Consider the following 21,760-nt stretch of genomic DNA (forward strand, 5'->3'; position numbering starts at 1 on the left):
TTTTGAAAACACAAAATTAAACATATAAAATAAGTGACCATGAAGATGTAACTGATACAAAATTTGCCTTGCCACTGTGAAAAATTAGAAAACTGAAGAAAATATGTGGAAAATCACTTTTAGACATTTTGATACAACAGACAGTGTAGGATTGTAATCTCTTAGTGAAAGGAAACAAATGAGGTTATCTAGACAGTTACTCCCACTTTACGCGTGGCAGTAGCTTCTGAACAAAATTCAAACTCAACAGCATCGTGTTCATATTGTCTAGCATCTGTTCCTAAATTAGTAGTAGGACAAAAATACAGCAAACTGTGACCTACACCCAGGAGGAAAAACAGCCAATTAGTAGAAACAGACCCAGAAATACAAAGATGATACAATTAGCATATAAGGTGTTTTAAGTAGCTTTCAAAACATGCATAAAGACTTAAAGGAAACTATATGCATAATGAGTTAAATGGAAATAAGAAGAAGATGAAACTTTAGAGATACAAAACAGATTATCTGAAACAAAAAAATTCAGATGGACTTAACATCAGATTAAAATCCTGCAAATAAAACATTAGTGAACTTGAAGACTTTACAAATACATATTGTTGAGTAGAGCAGTATATAGAAGTGAATTAGATCAAATCGGTTAATAAGTGTTGTTAGGGTCTTTTATATTGCTGTTGATTTCCTATACAGTTGTCTTATTAATTATTCAGGGAGGCATGTTGAAATATCTAACTCTTACTGTGAATTTGTCTCTTTCTCCCTTTAGTTTTGTCAGGTTTTGCTTCACATATTTTGAAGCTCTATTATTAGGTGCATACTCACTTAGGATTATTACATTTTCCTAATAAATTAACCTTTTTATCATTATAAATATTTTATGCATGATAGTTTTTTATCTTAAGTCTACTTTAAATGTCAAAATTATTTTAAACTGTAAAACTATTTGAATAAAATGAAACAATTTTGAGATGCCATTCTTTCCTGTATGTGTGTGTATATATACACACATATACATATATGTATATATATATGTGTATACATATATATATATATATATATATATATATACATATATACATGTGTACACATATATACATGCATGTAGGTATTTAAAACTACTGAAGTAATCTGAAACTTATAAAAAGTTCTAATGCAATACAGGTTTTTTTTCTCTCATAAATCATATGATGGTAAGTTGCAACCTGATGGCCCACTGTCCCCCAAATTCTTTCCACTTAAAGACATTGTATAACTATAATTCCGCTGTGAAAATCAAGAAATTAACATTGATACATTTCTATCATCTAATCTTCAGACTCCATTCAAGCTTTGCAAGTTGTTGGAATAATGTTATTTATAGCAAAAGGATCCTAAGTGTCTTATCTCCTTAGTTATCTTTAATATGCAACATTTTCACGGTCTTTCTTTGATTTTCATAACCTTACTACTTTTGAAGATCAATTATTTTGTAAAATTTCACTCAATTTGGATCATTCTGATTTTTTTTTCCTCTTGATTAGACTCAGGTTATGTATCTTTGGCAGAAATATCACAGAAATGATGCCATAATCTTTTTCATATATTCTACCCGGTACTACATAATTTTTATTTGTTTCATTAGTGATAGTCTTTATTTGGATCATTGACCAAGATAATTTCTGCTAGGCCCCTCTACTATAATGTTCTCTTCCCCCACCCCACTTTGTGTGTAGTAGGTATATTGTTTTTAATGTTTATTCATTTTTAGAGAGAGATTGTGACCTGGGGAGGGGCAGAAAGAGAGGGAGAGAGAGAATCACGAAACATGAGATCATGACCTGAGCCAAAATCAAGAGTTGGGTGCTTAAATGACTTAGCCACTCAGGTGCCCCCAGTAGGTATTTTTTAAAAGCAAGTAATTTGAAGCTGTGCATGTACTCCGTTCCTCATCAAACTTTCAATGTATTTATTTACTTACGCACATCATTATGGACTCATTGGTTCCTATTCAGTGGGTTAACATCACTTTTATTACTTATGTTTATGCTACCATTGTCCCACTCTTTCACAATGGGAGCCACTAGAAGCTTATCATTGTACCCTGATCATCGCAATACTTTCTTGCTTTCTGACACAGAACAAATGGGCTCCAGGCTCATCTTTTTCTTTTCCTGCCCCGGATCTGGAGTCATCTATTTCTTCAAGGAGCCCTTGCTTCTTTTAATGAGTGCCCTGCTGTTGGGCTGCTGCTCTCAGATTTTCTTAAGTGGACAGAGTTAGAAAATATGTGCATGTATGCATTTGCATGCAGTTTACGTCTGTACTTTATTCATCCATCCGTCTGTCCACCTACCCATGTGTGTGTTGAAATCCATAAGTTTGCATTGACAATTTCATTTCAAATCCAGTACCCTGTGATTCACTCTAGTTTATCTCCCTTTCCTTTCCTTTCCTTTCCTTTCCTTTCCTTTCCTTTCCTTTCCTTTCCTTTCCTTTTTTTTTTTTAAACACTGAGAAACTGGGCTCTCATTATCCTTAATATATTGCTTAAGTTGATCAGTTTTCTGTAATCAAACTCCTGTCACCATAACTGCCCTCTCTTTTATGGACACCCTTTTCATGTACTGTGGGCTCTACCTCTCCATGCTGGACTTGTTCATCAAACTGGATACTCTTTTCATCATTCTTGGGTTTTGATTCTCTGTTCTGGCTGCCCTTCCTTGTAGAAACTTTCTTCACCTTTCCTCGACACCTAAACACTTAGACATTCTCTCCATAGGAACACTGTTCTTAGTTTGTGACATCCTACCCCAGGCTGCCCTTTCATGTGGATGTCCATCTTAGCCTACAAAGGCTTAGCCAGGACAATGTGACTCCCCATCCCCCAACACTCCTGTCCCCTCTACCACAGATTCCTGGTTTCTTTGCCCACTGCCAATTTCTTTTGGACTTAATTGTTCAGGAAATGAAGAGAAGGTAGAGGGAAAGGGTAGAAAAGTAAATGATAAAACATTTTGCAAATACATTATAAATCTGCATGTTAACTCCTACTTTATGATCTAATACATATGTATTTATGACTCATTATTCATTGAGCTGTGAAATAATAATGAGGACCATTAATGAAATCAAAACATGGCTTCTAGATTCTAAAATGTAGTTCTGTTTTTCAACAAGTAATTATTGACCTCTTATTAGGCACATGAGTGATAATTAAAGCATAAAGTATAGATCAAACATAGTTTCTGCCTTTAAGGAGCTTGACATCCTTAACACCTAACAGTGAAATGATATGCAAAAATTATTTTACATAATCAATATATTTTATAATACAGGTCAGCTAATACTGGAATTTTATTCCTAGTATCTAAAATAGCTAAAATTCATATGATAATGAGAAGCAAAGATGATTGGGTTTTTGATCTAGTTTTTATTCAATAGCTAGTACACATAGGTCAGACTATCACAGTAAGGTGATATATAAAATGCGTATTTTTTGCACATTACCAGAAATATATTTAACTACATATTTTTTCATTTTCTGTTTATTGTCAATTAATTTCTAGCCACTAATGATACACATGAATATAGTGTTATCCAGGGTTATAGTACTTATTTCTAGTTGATGATGAAGTGACTGGAAACTTCCAGCTTTTTCTCAATGTTTTATTACATTCCTGGTAATACTTTTGGTCTTTCATCATTATTAATTCATTTAGTATTCATTGTGATAATACTGATCATAATAAATTTATTTCAAATTCATGTAGATGTCATATTTTATTCACTGCTATAGGATTTTCATTGTAATTTGGAACTAATTAATATACCATTAAAATAAAGTGTTACCCACATTTTTCATTTTAAACATAAAAAGTCTAGCAGTTCATGACATATTGTATGAGTATTCAGCATCCCAGTGGTAACCCAAGTATCTGTAAATTTCATTTTTAAGCAGTTAAAAGAAAAGCAACAGAAAAATGTGTATAGAAGTCGAATTACAGCACATAAGTTAAAACGTAGCAGTAAATTAACTACTATTTTTTTAAATCTTTCCCTTTAATTAAGATGTATAGTTCTTATTAGTATGATATAATATCTGTGCTTATATTTATATGTGTTAGTGTTTATAACTCCAAAAGAGAGAATTTAATCTTTTTCTTGACTATGTATTACATGTTAGCATTAATACCAGGCGAGATTAGAAAGCAAAATGGATCATTTGATTGCTTATTTTTTGCATTTCTAATGACAATTATATAAGTGAAGGGTAGGATCAAACTATACATTAGTTAAAAGGAAGTATTAGGTGTATCTGTAAATCTTACTCAATTTTTTTCTACCTGTTTTGCAAAAGTAGTCACTTGTTGATTGTTGGTGGGGGAGGAAAAGCAAGTGCTTTCAGTAATTTAAATAGAGTATATTAAAAAGAAGGAAAGCAGAAAACATCTATAATCATATTAAATGTTAATGGTTAAACAGGGTTAAGAAACCGTGAGAAATAACCACTATCATGAATTCTCCTTCACATCAGCCTTATCAAGTACAATTATTCTTTCCTTTTTCCCACTCTGTCATCTTTGAATTGCCTGCTCTACTGGACACTGTGTTGCTGGATCATCTCTGTTGTTGCCATGAATGAGATTTCATATCCTGCACTATCACATCCTCTTACTGGCTAGGATAAGATTTGAGAAAACAAAAGATTCTCTCCGACCCTGCAACTCCTTGAAACATTGACCTTATTTTCATGACTTCTTCACAGTATTTGACAGTACTCAGTCATGGTCCTTCTTCCTGATACCCTTCCATTAACTTCTACGACAATGCAAAGTACTTGTCTCATAATTGCGCCTTATTTTTCCCTTCCTTATTTAACATCCTTAAGTTTCCCGAGTTTCTCATTTATATAAACAAAAATTTTCTGTTTGTGTTCAAAGGCTGAATTACTTCCTACCAGCAATTTAATGAGTTCCTCTTGCACTAATTCTTACCAACACTTGGTATATCAGACATTTTTGGTGTTTAGCCCTAGATCTTGATGTCTTTTCCCTCTTAGTCTCAGCTTATTTTGTCTTAAGGAGATTGGTGCTCTTTTATGCCACAGAATTTTAATATTATATTTGGAAATGGCTTACATGCATTCTTCCTTTGACCTTTTTTTCCCTTCTCTTTTTTCCTTTTTATTTACTTTCTATCTCCTGTTTTTATCCTTCCTCCCTCTCTTCTCCTTCAGGCACAATGATGGTTAAGAACCCAGCCTCTGGAGCCAGACTACCTAGGATCAGATTTCAGCTCTGATGCATATTAAGACCTTGGACATATCCTTATACCTCCGTCTGCCTTAGTATCTTCTTCTGGCAAATGGGGATACTATTTCAGTGTCGTGAGTAAGTGTAGTGAGGGAAGCTTGTGAATGGCAGTCTTCACAGGGATGGAATATGTCTGTAATAGGTATGCCATTCCCTGAGAGAAAGCAGCTTTGGTAAGACAAAGGTTGACTGTTAGGAGAAACATCAATTAACTCAGGAACCACCGGGAATGCGTGTGGGACAAAATGGATTCGATTGCTGACTTTGGGATTTTAAAGTTTAGTGGAAAGACCATCATTAAACAACACAATATATGGTTGTGTTAAATATTATAAAGAGCCATGAAGATGTTTAATAAAAAGGCTTAATGTGGTTTGAGGAGTCAGGGAAGGCTCTGTGGAGGAAAGGACGTCCGGCCATTCTATTTGCCATGTGGAGCACAATCCAAGAATATAGTTTATATGTGTCTCTGCTATAATGTTGTACATGTGGTGTAAACATAAAACCATAATCAAACTTTCTTTTCTTCTCCTAATTGTCTAGTGTGTCCTCTTCACCTTACTCATTTGTGTGAATTTTCTCCACTACCCTTTTTCACATCTGGGTCACTGACTGTTGCATAATCTTTGTTTTCTTTTCTTTTTTTTTCTTTTTTTTTTTTTTTTGTGAGTCCTATACAGTCTGCTTTTTAGGTGACTCTCCTGCTCCTCTAGAACTATAATCCATCCGCTCCAACTGTTCGCCACCGACAGCTTAATTGCTCATCCGATTTTCTTTCTGTTAGCCAACATCATAGTGTTGTCTAAGAATTTTATTGTTTGAGGTTTCTTCCCCCCTTCTATTTTTGTTTATGAAATACACAAATTTAATGAAAACTATATATTTAAGCTAGCATATCATGACCAAAAAAAAAAAAAAACCCAAAACCAAAAAACCTATCCAAAGAAACGTTATTTTGAGAGAATTAAAAAAAAAAAGTCAGAAATAAACAATTAGCCATTCTTTATTCATTCAGCAAACTTAAAGTGCTAATTAGGTGCCAGCCAGCATTCTGGGAAAGAAATTCCTCTGTGGTGCACAGTACTTGCCTTCAGCAATATCACTTTATACAGTAGGGGTGGGCAGGGAGAACTGGAATGACTTGCAAGATTAAGATGGAAATCTGTCTTGACGGAACCTTTTTTTGCTGTTAAGTCAGTGCAGTCTAACAACTGAATTTCTTGTCTCTTTCTACACCCTATGGCCCTGCCCCCTGCTTGAACTTACATGGAGTTTCTGAGAATTCTATCTAGACTGGGCATTCTGTGATGGATTCATTTTACTTAGAGGCAATTCATTTAACTGATGCATTGAGTGCAATATGCAAGCATTTTAATCTTGCCTGGTATGTGTAGTGGCATTCAAATAGTAAATTCAAGTAATTATGTTTTTAAAATAATGAAAACATGCACGTTGCCACTTTTATTTCCTTATAAAAATCACTGGTAAATTAATAAGTTGCAAAGTAGTGATTATAAAATGTAAAAAAAAAAAGTAAACTTGTTGATAGCATATGACCTCTCAGAGAAAGGTTAACTCTAAAAATATAGCTCATTATTTCTGAAATGCTTTATTTAGTATTTTAATTTTATTTAAAATGACATTTGAATTATAATTCTCATTTTGGAAGAAATTAAAGATTAAGTTTAACAGGTTGATTTGCTTTGGAATTATATTAGTCACTAATGAAATGCTTTAAAAATTTCCTTTTAGTGCTGTAGATGTATTTAGAAAAAAGGAGTATGATGCAGCAGTTAAAATCCAGAGCTGGTTTCGAGGATGTCGAATTCGGGCATATCTCAGGTATGTGATTTTTGTCATAGAAACGTCAGATATATCATAAAAATATACTCCTCAGAAAAACTAATTTATTCATGTAAGTGCTCATTGCAAATAAGCTTTCATTTTACTTGTAATGAAGTTAATAAATTATATGATGCCCTTTTGGTTTTTTCTTACACATCAAAGAACTAAATTATATTGACCATATCTCTACTTTAAAAATTTCTCAATATCCTAAATATACTAGATTAGATTTTTTCTTCAAATTCCATAGGATGTGACAAATGACTGGACTCGTATTTGTAGGAATGAATTCACTGCTAAGAAAGCAAAAACAAAACAAAACAAAAAGGAAGCTATTCCAGTCTTCTCCAACATGTTGATATGTAAGGGCAAATGATGCCGGAATGCTGCCATGCTGCTTTTAAAGAGACAGAAATTGATCCCTGCTTATCTTTAGTGCTCAAACTTTCCTTCAGTCTCTTACAATTCCAAAAAATACTGCCCGGGATAAGGTGGAGGAAGAACATGCCTCGTATGTAATAACCCACTCAGATGGCCAGCTGGGGATTATGATGTATAGTTCCTTCTATTAGCTAGTAGGAGCCAGACTTGAAGATTTAGGTACAAACGTGAGGTTTCTCTTTTGGGCACTATACAAACTATGAACATGGCGGCAAAGAGACTATTTTCTTTAATTGAGAAGATTAATAAGACATTAGCTTGGCGAGACTGGGTAATATAAGGTGAAAGAGGAAGTGTTTCTCGACCTCAAGAACTATTTCTAAGTACTCACAGTGACTCACATCGATAGTGCCCGACTTATTTCTCAACATGTTCCTTTGACCAGTTTTATAGTCTTACATTAAGAAATATTTCCAAGAATTAGTACTGAAGAATAATTGAAATTTAAAAATGTCTAATCATAAGCCCAAAAGGAATACTGAATATTTATCTCTGCCTTTTTTTCTACCTCAAGAAATGAAGAATTCTACTGCAGAATGATAGTTCTACTTTTTAAAAGTACACCATAAACTTGGCTTTGAATTTTATTTCTTGAATTATAGAAAGGTATAGTCTAAGAAAAAATTTAAGAGTGAATCTGGTTCCAGGAAAGCATACTAATAAGTGTATGTTTTTCACAGGTATTTACACAGAGTAGCAACTGTTATTCAAAAATGTTGGAGAGGTTACCTAGGCAGACAACATTATCAACTAATTGTGAAGGTAAATATTATAAAGTTTTTATATATTAGCATTTGAATCATACAGTATGCTGTTAACTTACTCGCTTCAGTCATTTACACGCAGTTTGAAGTTATTGGTAATGAATAATTATGTAAGAACAAAATTGGTTTTAAATTTTGGAGTGAGACCTCTTCTGAGAAGCCTTTTCTGATTTTCCATGGGAAATTAATGACTCATGGGGCACTTGGGTGGCTCAGTCAGTTGAGTGCCCAACTCTTGATTTCGGCTCAGGTCAGGATATTGCGAGTTTGTGGGATTGAGCCCTACTTTGGGCTCTGGGATTCCTGCTTAGGATTCTCTCTCCCTCTCTGCCTCTCCCCTGCTTGCTCTCTCTCTCTTTCTCTCTCTCTCTCTGTCTCTCTCTCTCAAAATAAATAAACATTAAAAAAAGAGTTAATGGGGGCGCCTGGGTGGCTCAGTCGGTTAAGCATCTGACCTCAGCTTAGGTCATGATCTCACAGTTTGTGAGTTCGAGCCCTGCCTCGGGCTCTTTGCTGACAGCTAAGAGTCTGGAGCCTGATTCTGATTCTATGTCTCCCTGTCTCTCTCTGTCTCTCTCTCTCTCAAAATTAAATAAACATTAAAAAAAAAAACAACAAAAAAAGAGTTAATGACTCATTTATTTGTACCCGAACTACAAGAGATACTTGATTTTTGGTAAAGTACCTTTCACAGCGTATGCATTTATTTGCACTTATTTGTTGATGATTTCTTCTAGTTTCCGCATGGTGAGCTCTTTCTAAGTAGGCACAGTAGCCTGTTCATGTTTGGACTGTCAACCTCTGGACAAATTCCTGTTCCATAACATATTGAATAAACATTTGTTGAATTGAAGTGCCCAAAATCAGTTCCACCAAATATAAAAATAAGGCACTTTCTCCTTGTGCTGCTTACCTTTGACTATTATTGGCTGTTGGGATATTTTAAAGATTTGCCTTAAGAAATGCAGTATACCACAACCACCTCTATCCACTGATAGCCTTGCAGAAGTATATGATAGCATGCCAACATCTACTTCGTTCAGCTAAGACTTTTAGGAAATGAAGAAAAAAAAATTTAATCTTTTTTAAATGTTTATTTGTGATAGAGAGACAGAGACAGAGTATGAGCAGGGGAGGGGCAGAGAGAGAGGGAGACACAGAATTCAAAGCAAGCTCCAGGCTCTGAGCTGTCAGCACAGAGCCCAATGCAGTTTGAACTCACTCACCGTGAGATCCTGACCTGAGCTGAAGTCGGAGGCTTAACCAACTGAGCCACCCAGGTGCCCCAGAAAAAAATTTTTTTTTGATAAAAATGAGAAAGTTTTTAACCAGTACCCTACTTCATTTACTTTTTGGTTTGTTACTGTTTTCAATTGTGATTGTTTGTTCTTCATTTATTCTTAATTAGTTGCCTCTAAGTGAAATTAAAAGATGTAAATAGGAAAAGATAAGATGAAAATGTTTATTCAACACATTTATGAGCTAGAAGATAGTCACTTCAGTCCCTACACCTGCACGTATTTCATAATACCTTCTCTAAATAACATGATTTTCTCAAGTTAAGTCCCTATACTTCTACTAATACTGTATGTTCCTAGTTAATTAATATATGTCACTTAAGTTCTTAAAATCCACCAAAAGACAAGTTTATTCTTTTAGCTCAACTGATTAAATAAGCCCACTCTCCTGTCTATAACAAATGTAAAAGGCTTCTCATTAATCTCATCAGTTGTTAGCATGGGTTTCCTGTCTGGAACGCTAATCTCTTACATCATTGACATTTCAGACTGCTTAAAAAGTAATTTTTTAAAAATATTTATTTATTTTTGGGAGAATGAAAGCAAGGGAGGGGCAGAGAGAGGGGGGCAGAGGATTTGAATTGGGCTCTGTGCTGACAGGCTGACAGCAGTGAGCCCGATGTGGGGCTCTAGCCCATGAACTATGAGATCACGACCTGAGCCAAAGTCGGATACTCAACTGAGCCACTCAAGTGCCCCAAAAAAGTAATTTTTAAATTTTGAAATAATTTCAGATTTCCAGAAAAGTTGCAAAAATAGTCCAAAGAGTTTCCATATATTCTTTGCTTTATCGTTTTCTCTCTTGTCTCTCTCCCTACATTTTTTTTTGTCTTTTTTCTTTATGAATACATGTCATTAGTTATTTTGAATCACTTGGGACAAAGTTGCAGAAGTGATGCCCTTTACCTCTATGTTTTTGAGTGGTGTTTTCTACCATAACCATACTAAAATGATCAGAATCAGGAGACCATTATCTGTATAATGCTGTTAGCTAATCTATACACTGTATTCATATTTCATTGTGCCAGTAATGTCATTTATAGTAAAAACATCTTTTCCAAGATGTTACATTGTGCTTAATTGTTGTGTTTCTTTAGTCACCTTTAATGTGCTTAGCCTGTGGTTGCCTTTGATGACTTTGATGTTTCTGAAGAGTATAAACTATTTTTTAAGTTACTTCTCAATTTTGGTTTAATTATGTGTCTTTATTTCTAAGATTGAGGTTATGCATTTTTATCAGGAATACATCTCAATACATAATATTAGGAACATGATGTCAGTTTATCCCATGATAGCTGATGCTAACTTTGATAATTTAAAGTGGAGTCACTCACACTGTAAACTTATTATATCTTATGAGGGGATATTTCAAGACTGTGTATGTATATCTTCTTTCTCATCAAGCTTTTTTTTTTTTAAAGTTTATTTATTTTTGAGACAGAGAGAGACAGAGCATGAACGGGGGAGGGGCAGAGAGAGAGGGAGACACGGAATCGGAAGCAGGCTCCAGGCTCTGAGCCATCAGCCCAGAGCCCGACGCGGGGCCCGAACTCAGGGACCGCGAGATGGTGACCTGAGCTGAAGTCGGACGCTTAACCGACTGAGCCAGCCAGGCACCCCTCATCAAGCTTTTTCATACTAGGTTTAGCATTCAATGATGGCTTTGGTCAGAATCAATTTTTATATTTGTTAAATAGCAATTTTCTAACTCTGTCATTCCTTCTACATTTACTTGTTAGCATATTAGTATAAGAAAGAGCTTTTTTGTGGTCCTATTTTTTAAATTATTTACATCAATGTGAACTCATGGATTCCTGTTTTATTCAGTGGGTTATAATAAATACTATCACTGATTGGTTCAGTGCTCAAATTGTCCCGGATTTGGCCATCAGAAGCTCCGTCAAACCAACTTTTAATAGATTCAGATTGCTTAGAGGGGATGATCAAAAAATTAAAGTATTTTTTCATGGAGTGCTGGGATCTTGATCCCATTATTCTTTAGTGGTTGGGGATCTATATCAATGTATAGACAAAGCAATGAAGTAGACCTATATGCATATGGCGTTCCATGAACATTACTGACTTAACTTCCATTGTTGTAATTACTCACAAGCCACTAGTCAGAAGGTTATGAATTGCTGAGACCTCTTTTTAATCAAATACACAAGAGTATAAACATTTCAGTGACTATTGTTAAAGTATTCATCTTGGGAATCTATATTTATTGTAATGATGCTGGAGTTGCTAAAAAAAAAATCTTAAAAAATTCATATAATGAACCATTCTAGAAAATGTGTCTTGTTACTTCAGTGTCTTAACTGAGTTTGGTCAAAAAGAGTATTACTCATGGGGCGCCTGGATGTGTTAGTCAGTTAAGCGTCTGACTTCGGCTCAGGTCATGATTTCACAGTCTGTGAGTTCGAGCCCTGCATTGAGCTCTGTGCTGACAGCTCAGAGCCTGGAGCCTGCTTCGGATTCTGTGTCTCCCTCTCTCCCTGCCTCTCCCCAACTCGTGATCTGTCTCTGTCTCTGTCTCTCTCTCTCTCTCAGTCTCTCTCTCCGTCTCAAAAATAAATAAACTTAAAAAGAATAATTAAAAAAAAGAGTATCACTTAGTATGATCACTAAGTTATTCTCTGGTTTAGGGTCCAATTGTCTGAGCTCTTGGGGGATGGGGGAAAGGTGGAGATTTTCCTCATTTAGATTGGTTCTTGATGGTTTTTAAGTTTATTAAGTTGTAAGCTATTTTAGAATAAGTCTGTTTTATTTATTTATCTATTTTTGCCATTATGTACACAGTACCTAACATAAGGATCTCAAATAACATAATCAAATCTCAATAAGTAATTATTGAATGATATTAAAATAGCTGCCATTTACTGATTGACTAGTATGACTAAAATATTATAGTAAGCATTTTACATATTTATTGTGTATCCAACTAAAGTCTTATACCAGTCCTATGAATATCATCACCATTTTATCAATGAAGAACTTTAATCTTAGAGGTGGTTATTTCCCCAAGGACATATTGTTACTGATAAGTGGAGGAAAGTTCAAACCCAGTTTGATGTGATTCTCAAACTGTTTATAGTATTGAGTTGGTAGGCAATTGAAGTTAAGTTCATCATTGGAGATTTCCCCCCTTTGGCTTATACAGAAGTCCGTGAGGCTTAAGTAGTGCTAACATACCAGAGATCCCACCTTTGTGGAGCCTTCATTCAGGGGAGGTCCCTTGTCCTAGCCCATGTATTTGATCTCTCAATGTTCATCCTTTAAGAACTCTATAGTTAGTGGGCCACATAAAGGGAATGGGGATTTTTGTTAGAGCCCTATCCCGATATCCCTAGTACTTTGAGTCCTGTCTCTTCCACAGCTGCCACCAAGTTTATTCCTAGAGTTTCAGCCACTTCCCAGAAGCAATTGGGATGCCAAATGTTGTATTTCCTTATTTCAGAAAGCTAATGCCCAGCTTCTTCCCAGGCATGTGGAATCTTTGCTCCTTTATTTCTCTTTCTCTGCCCACACCTCCCCTCTTACTATCTCTCTACCATTCTAGCATAATTTCTCAGAGTTCAGGTTTTAGGAAAGCAAAGCTAGGTAGATATAGACAGTCACTCATAAGCCATCTGAAGCAAGAACGCATGAAAGGACCTGCTACTTTCCTGGGGTGGGGAGTGGGGTGTGAATATTGTCTAAGTCTACATTAATTATCTTATCACACACATTAGTACACACTGTCACACACATAGTCTGTAGTATCTATGTTTAAACCATTTCCCACATTTATTCTGCATAATTCTTTTGGCCTAATAGCTATATACAATAATAATAATGCCATATACTACTGATTAAGTTATAAAATAAGTGATAGAGTTTAGTGATTTTGAAACTTTAGTAACAGAACTCCCCCTTCACTAAAATTTTAGCAAAATTTTTAGCTCCATATGGTAAACAGTGCAAGCAGTGCAGCTGTTTTGGAAGTTGAAGAAATTCAACTGCTTGGACCTTTTCCCTGTGGCCTCTATTGTCACCCAAGCCACCCCTGCATGATTTGAAGGCCACTGATTTAATTTGCTAGTCTGGGAAAGGATCACAAAAAGCTAATGATATTAATTGCCTAAGGGAGAAGAAAACTGGGTACTTAAAGAATAAACATAAGGAAGAGATTTTTTTAGTATTATAAACTCTCCTGTAGTCTTTGAATTTTAAGCAATGTGAATGCATTATCTATTAAATAAATTAATTAAAAAGGAAAGCCAATTTAAAGGGAACTCTCCCTACCAAACACATGAACAGATAATAAGGGCTTCCATAGGGAGTTGATGTAATCTCCGAAGATCAAAGAAATGAGACTTGAACTGACCCTCAGGGGATTAGTGGATTGTAGACCAGGAAGGACATTTCAGTTAGGATCAGCATAAAGGAGGTTGTGAAATTGGGAATGAGCACGTTGTAATGGGAGACAGGAGGGGTGGAGCTCAGAGAGTTTGGGGAGTTGAAGAAGGTTGGTCAGGAGTTGAATGTGACTTGTATAATTTCCTACATTTGAAAAGGAATTTCTCATTTAAAAATTCTTTATATCCAATATTTCATATTTTCCAGCAATAATCTGTCAAGTAGAAAGTACACGTGTTATCTTCATTTTATTGATCACAAAATGGAGACTCAGGAAGATTAAATGATACACCTAAAGTTCTCAGTTCCTGATATGTATAGATCCACATGCTAACCCCTTAAGGATTTTCTCTGCATGTCCCTCAGACACCCCAAACCTGCCCCTCCTTACGTATTCCTTTATTCAGATAAACGGTACAACCATTCAACCAAAAATCCAGTAATCCCAGACTCCTCACTACCTCCCTCTCCCTACCCTTTATCTCCTATCAGCCATCAAACACCCTCCATTTCCCCTCATAAAAGTCTCTTGATTTCAACCTAAATGTCATCATTTTACTCCCATGTGGACATTCCTTCTTGCCATAGCCTACAGCATGGAGTTCTCACTCTTTCATTTGACATGTCAGGTGTTTCATAGTGTCCCAGTTTCTTCTTCTCTAATCTCACCTGTATAAAATATATGCACCTGTGTAAAATATACCGGGACGCATTAAATCATTGCCAAATGATTGCCAAATCAATTGCCATTAAATCATTGCCAAATCACATGGCCAAAACATGCAGTGTCCTACAGATTTTTTTGTAAATGCCTTTTACCCTGCCGGAATGCCCTTTTGCACTTTGACTTCCCTCCCATTGCTACAAATCCCTACTTCCTGTTCTAGACTTTACTTAAAGATTAACCTCCCTGCTCTCCTGAAGCTGCGTGTACAATGGTGGGAGACAGGAGATATCAGGTGTGCCTTCCTAGCTTTGTTCATGTAGGCATTTGTCCCACTGTGATACATTTGTTTATTTACATCTCTTATTTGACTGAGAACTGAATAGTGGTGACTTTACAGTTTACTGCATCTTAAACTTATCACAGTCCATGTCACATAGAAAGCCTATAGAAATGTTTGCTAACTAAATGATTCACAGGGATTTATGTCGGATGAGTCTTGCTTATGGTCAACGTAACTGATGATTAGTATCAATATGTGCCAAAACTATCCACTACCCTCTTCTTCATAAAAGAATGATTCTTTCCCATCTCATTGATTTTGGACTAGGCCAGGTGCTTTGAGCAGATGGGACATGCCACACTCAAGGTGACATTTTAAGAGGCTTTCTCCCTCTTTCCTTCTGACATAAGATAGGCCCATGTCCATCTTGGGCTGCTCCTTCATCCTTGGGGTTAAGATGAAGAAATGTAGAGCCTATGTAGCTGCAGGGAACCCTAGTCGACAGTTAATGTAAGTGAGAAATGTTCTGTTTTGTAAGCTACCGAGATAGCTGCATTTTTATCTCAGCAAAGCTGATTAATGGTTATAATGATAACAAAAGCATGCATGTTTATAAGAAACATTCTGAATGGGGCACTCAGTGAAGCTTACAAAAAGATGTTTTGAGCTTTTTGAGTTTGTGATGATGTTAGGACACCTCCATGTGGTGATATCTTGTAAGGCGATTTTGCCGTCTCTGCAGAGTGTCTGGCATATAATAATTAACACTCAACAAATGCTTATTAAAGTGAACTATTGCATGGGAGTTTAGATTAAGAGTCAGAGCTGGAGATAAAGATTTTAGAGCCATCATTGCAAGATGACAGGATTCTCCACCTGAAGGAGAAAAATATCTTAAGAGTAGAGCAGAGGGCCAAGAATTGAGGCTTGTGGAATGCATTAGGTAGGATTTAGGCAGAGGAAAGGGGTATAGACAGATAATAACTAGAAAAGCAGAGACACAAGGTCACAGAAAGCAGAGGAGAGAACTGATGAAAATTTGGCATTGTCAACAGTCTCAGATGTGGCAGAAGTCAAACAGAAAGTGAACAGAGAAAAGAGAGAGGTCCTAGGATCTCCTTAGATAGGTTCAGTAGTTCTAGACAGCTTCCCTCAAAATTCTATTAACAAAAAGATTTCTATCCAGCTTTTAAATAATTTTCGTAGTGACACCAGCTAGCTTATCTAGTCCTAAAGTATCATGGGTTCTCTACCACAGTGTCCTCATTAACTCAGGATAATAGATCATTTCCAATGATCTTTTGTGATTTGGCTCTTGCTTCCTTGATGAGTATTGTTTTTGTTTCTTTTTTTCTCAACCTCCATTTCTGGCCTTCCTGCTGACTTCCAGGCTTCTGTGTCTGGCAACATAAACCAAATTTGTCCATCCTAGGGGTCCCGGATTGTTGATTTACAACCTTAAACATCTTTTCCTGTTAGTGAGGATATGGTCTGATTCTTCTTTTTTAATAACAACAATTTGATGGTTATCTAGTGTAGTGTGTGTGCTCTGTGCATAATGCATTTCATACCTGCTGAGCAGCCTGCTCTTCCTGTTGGAAACTCAGAGAGTCCTACTGTTACGGGACCTTTCTTGTGTTCAACTGTATTGTGTTCTGTGTAGTTGGTCCTTAACCACTCTGCTTTATTTCATAAATGGTGAGATGAAAACAGTCGTTCTTTGGTGTAAGTACCTGAGAAATGTTGAAATATTTTTTCATCCATGTCATTTCAAGCACTAGCATTTTGAGTGTTACCCGAGTGAATTCATCACTATAACCTCTACAGGATAGTTGTATACATCTTGATATCCTTTTAAATTTTCTTTTCTTTCTTTTTTTTTTTTACATTTTATCATTACATAGTTTACTTTATGTTTAATATCAAATGCACTATTTTTTATCACCACTCAGAGAGCAGTAAGTAGAAACACTACCCTAATGTACATGATTAATTCTATATGCATTATAAATAAATAAATAAATAACTATAGTCCTAAACAGCTCAATTGAGATCATTCAGTGAATAACATGTATGGCAACCACATTAACAAAATTTAATTAAAACTTTGTGCTGAAGTGTGAATAGCCTATGGTAGGACCATTTAATTTACTAAAACACTATTAAAAATAGATTATTCCTCAAATTATAAAAATTATTTTCTATATTGCTGAAAATCACAGCTCACAATATTTATATAATGCTTACCATTTTACTGCTCCTTACAAAGTTTTCGTATTAGGTTAGTAGTTGAAGGAGTAACAATGGAAAGAAATTTTATTAACTTTAAGTGGGACAAAAGATGCCATCTACTATAAAATTCCATTATATGTTGTCATGATAAATACCAGCAGGGTTTTTTTTTTGAATGGATAGTAAAAATATATAAAATATTGGTCACTGTTTTAAAAACTAATGAGATTGACACAGTTACTTCTACAGACATTTTTATTTCTCTTAATTAGATGAATAAATGTTTCTTCGATAGTTACTAACTCTTTTTATGAATTTCTGTAGAGGACTTCCAAATAAGTGGTAAGTTAATAAGGCAACATTTATCACCCATTAGTGTCAGAGCAAAAAACTGAAACATATTTTTTCCCTTCAAGGTCTTGCATTTTAGATAAATACCAAAGGCTAGATAACTTAAGTTTCTGACCTACTAATATTAACTTAAAACTTTCTTAATATGTTTCCATAATTATGAAATTAATTTAGATTTGGTTCCCCTGCTTTTAAAGATTATATTAATAATAACTGTGAGAAATAGTATAATTGGCTTTTAATGTGTGTGTGTGTGTGTGTGTGTGTGTGTGTGTGTGTGTGTAAAAAGAAAGGGTATTTTAAAAATCAGCTGTTGATAATGAACAGATTGGTATCAGTTGCCAACAAACAAGGCAAAGCATATGCACAAAATACTCATGATTATTTGGTAATAAATCATTTTAATGATTATACTCAAAATTATGAAATGAGGATGGCACTGATGTGGAAAATAACAAAGGCTCAGGCTCATCAGATCTGTTATCCATATGTGCATAGCTTCTAAAAGTTCCATTGTCATCACTTTAAGGCAAATTTTTCCTTTGTACTGCCCAGTCGAACAAATAAAGCCAGTTGATCTGGTCAAGTTTATATAGATGTATTACTCAAAATTATTACAAACATGTATTGTTTTAAGTATTCTGCTGTTGATGAGAAAAGGGGGAAAAAAGAGAGAGAGAGACAAACCAAGAAACACACTTAAGTATAGAGAACAAACTGATAGTTACCAGAGGGGAGGTGGGTAGAGGGATGATTGAAATAGGCGAAGGGGATTAAGGAGTGCACTTGTCTTGGTGAGCACTGAGTTATGTATAGAATTGTTGAATCAGTATACTGTACAACCAAAACTAATATAAGTATGTGTCATCTATACTGGAATTGAAATAAAAAACTTAAGAAAAAAAATTTTTAAAGTGTTCTGCTTTTGAAAATGATTAACCATTTCTTCCTTGAAACTCATCTTTTTTTTTTTTTTTTTGGTTTTCAACCTAAATACTCAACAATAAAGGAAATATGAAATAATTTATGGTATATTCCATATAGCAAAATACCACATAGCCATTGTATATAAAAATATGTGAATGAGGAACTTAAAAATGGGGAACAAGAAATATCTGTTCTAGATCTATACAGATCAAGGTGGAAGAACCTTTAAGAGAAATTAAGCCACTGCAGTTGAAGGAAAGGAATTGGCATTAAGAGTTTAAGACTTAAGAGGGGAACACTTCTAGTTCACAAGGTCTGGAACAAGGTTAGAGGAATGTAAGGTACACTGAAGTGTTGGTCATTGGGACTGAAAAAAACAGGCAGTTGTGGGATTTTGTAATTCAGTGTGCTGTCCACATGAATTTGAAAAATCTTGAGATAATGGCAGGAGTTGTGATGAAGGGTGAGACCATTACTTGGTGTCAGAATCTTTAGAGCAGATGATTGGAGTAAGTCAGGGAGAGGTGAGGAGGAGGAAGGATGGAGGATAAGTAATCTGAGACCTGAGGGATGACAACACTAGAAAGGAATAGAGGGTATAAATGTGGAAAGCTTGAGATTAAGATGTAAGGTTTCTTGTTCTTTTGGTTTTTGTTGTTGTTGTTGCCCATTTAAAAAGAAATTATTTTTGAGAGAGAGAGAGCATGAACAGGGGAAAGGGGCAGAAGGAAAGAGACAGAGAATCCTAAGTATGGAGTCCTACACAGGGCTCAATCCCATGATCCTGACACCATGACCTGAGCTGAAATCAAGAGTCAGATGCTCAACCAACTGAGCCAGTCAGGCACCCCTGTTGCTGTCCTTTTTAAAGGAGTCCTTTTTACTGGTTTGTAAAAGTATGCTTTGGAACTAGGAGAACGCCAGCTTCCTCCAGTTGATGGCACTTGGAGTGGGCGAGAAAAGATAGTTTGTCCTATAAGTGCTTGCAAGAAAAACAGGAGAGATAGGATTTGGACAGCTAGCAAAGAATGATAAGACATTTTGGGCAAGGGGACTACTATGGGCATGGAGGTGAAGAAATAAAAATAGTAATTGGATCAGAATGAGCTTTAAAGGAATGGAGTGGTGAGAGATAATTGGGGGAAAAAAATTGGGACCTGATTGTGGTGAGGTTTGAATATCACTTGGCCTCTAACAGAGTGGTTCTCATTTGTCCCCAATCACCCTCCCATTGTAATTCACCTGATAGAAAAAAAGAAATAAAGAGAGAAACTCAAAATATGAAACATGCTCCATCAGTAATTATGGTCCAATCCCACTGAATAGCAGCCCTGCCCAAAAGATTCACATGGATATTAACCAACCGCTCAGAAAATTTGTTTTTAAAATTTGTTTTTAAAAAGGATACATCCTCCAAATTTTTTTTTTCTTTCAGAAGCCTTCTAAAAATTGAGCTGGATCACAAAGCAAAGGCCATACAGCTACCAAATAGTTTATTTAATGTTGAAATGCTGTTTTTATCCCAGAAATTCTTCTTGCTCTGTTATAAATGCAACATATCAATTTTGTTTAGCCTTCTTTCTCTCTTTCTTTCCCCCTCCCACTCTCCCTTCCTTTGTTTCTTCAACAAACATTTGGGGAAACATCTAAAATTGAACATCATATTTTCATTACAAGGAACTAACACCATTTATGCCTTATTTTCAGCCCAGTCTTAGTAGACTTGTACCTTAATGATAAAATGGGAAATTAATAAATAGTAAGAAAAATTTTAAGACTTTTGTCTGCTGAGAAATTACAGTAGCTTCTCATTCTTGGATATGTTATTAATATTTAGTGGCTAGGATACTCTTTGCTTATCCAACTTCATGGAATGGAAAAAAACAAATTTCTAGAACAATTCTAAAAAATAATATTAGGAACAAGACCTTTGGTATGTTTATATTTTAACTACTTCATGTAATCCAAAGAACAAACACTAGTATAACAAACAGTCATCATTGCTCAGAATGGAAATAAAAAGACTTACATGAAATAAATTTTACAAAGTTTTAAAGTGTCTGTGTCTCATAGATAGCTCATGGAAATGAGCAATTCACCTCCACCAATGTTTTTTGTTAGTGTTTTTTATTTTATTTTTTTAACCTTTTTTTTAATGTTTATTTTTGAGAGAGACAGAGCACGAACGGGGGAGGGGCAGAGAGAGAGAGGGAGACAGAATCAGAAGCAGGCTTCAGACTCCTAGCGGCCAGCACAGAGCCCGACACGGGGCTCAAATCCGCCAACTGCGAGATCATGACCTGAGCTGAAGTCGGGTACCCAACCGACTGAGCCATCCAGGCGCCCCTTGTTCGTGTTTTTTAAAATTGTGATAGAATGCACATAGCATGACATTTACTATTTTTACCATTTTTAACTGCACTATTATTTATTATTTAGTGGTATTAGGTATATTTACATGTTTTATGCAACTATCATCACCACCAATCTCCAAAATTGTTCCTTCATCTCAACTGGAAACTCTGTACCCATTTAGCAATAGCTCCCTGCTCCCTTTAACCGCTGGTAACTGCTATTCTCCTTTCTGTCTCTGTGGGTTTGACTATTCTTGGTACCTCTTATAATCGAGATCATGCTCTACTTTTCGCACGTATATTATTTTTACTTTCCAAAGCAAATACATTTAATATCGGTTAGTGGTTCAAATGAGAATGGTACATGGGAATCAAAGTGCTATTCCACCTTTTAACTATAAAATTCAGAATGCTTACACTATAAAGCTAGCTCTGTTTTTTTCTCTTTGTTCAGAATAAAATTTAACTTCTTACCTTTGGAATTTTACTTATTGTTAAATTGCATACTTTTTGCTACAAAATGTGTAGTAGCACCAGTGAAAATCCCTTCTCTAATTATCATCAACTGTGTCCTAAGCACCTTAAATATTTTATCTCATTTTAATCTTCACCGAACTCTGTGGAGTATGTGCTGTTCCATTTTGTGAGCCTGGGAGCCACGACCAGCAGACTTTAAGGAACTTGTTCAGAGCCACACAGCTGGTAAAAGCAACATCCAGAACTGAACTCGGTTCTGTAGCTGGAGAGCTCACACACACTCCGTGCCGCTAACTGAACAGCCGTATAATAAAGCTAAGAAACGTTACCTTTTTCTGAACCCACACTTTCTCAAAATGTAAATTTTAATGTTTCTTCTGTAATAAAACATTTAGTGGTTTCATCTGCCTCGATGTGACTTGAGGAAATATGGTA

At 35.5% G+C, this 21,760-nt stretch overlaps 1 protein-coding gene across 6 annotated transcripts in view; it reads left to right on the forward strand.

The window, feature by feature from the left end:
* The window catches only part of SPATA17 (spermatogenesis associated 17), a 189,737-nt gene that overhangs the window by 4,543 nt on the left and 163,434 nt on the right, over positions 1-21,760 (forward strand). For all 6 annotated transcript variants that reach the window (XM_019822203.3, XM_003999504.6, XM_045049006.1 and 3 more), the window contains exons 2-3: positions 7,044-7,133; positions 8,258-8,339. In XM_019822203.3, coding sequence (XP_019677762.2) covers positions 7,044-7,133; positions 8,258-8,339 — 172 coding nt within the window. The remainder of the gene's footprint in view (positions 1-7,043; positions 7,134-8,257; positions 8,340-21,760) is intronic.

This window comes from Felis catus, chromosome F1 (genome assembly GCF_018350175.1).
Source record: "Felis catus isolate Fca126 chromosome F1, F.catus_Fca126_mat1.0, whole genome shotgun sequence".
NCBI classification, from domain to species: Eukaryota; Metazoa; Chordata; class Mammalia; order Carnivora; family Felidae; genus Felis; species Felis catus.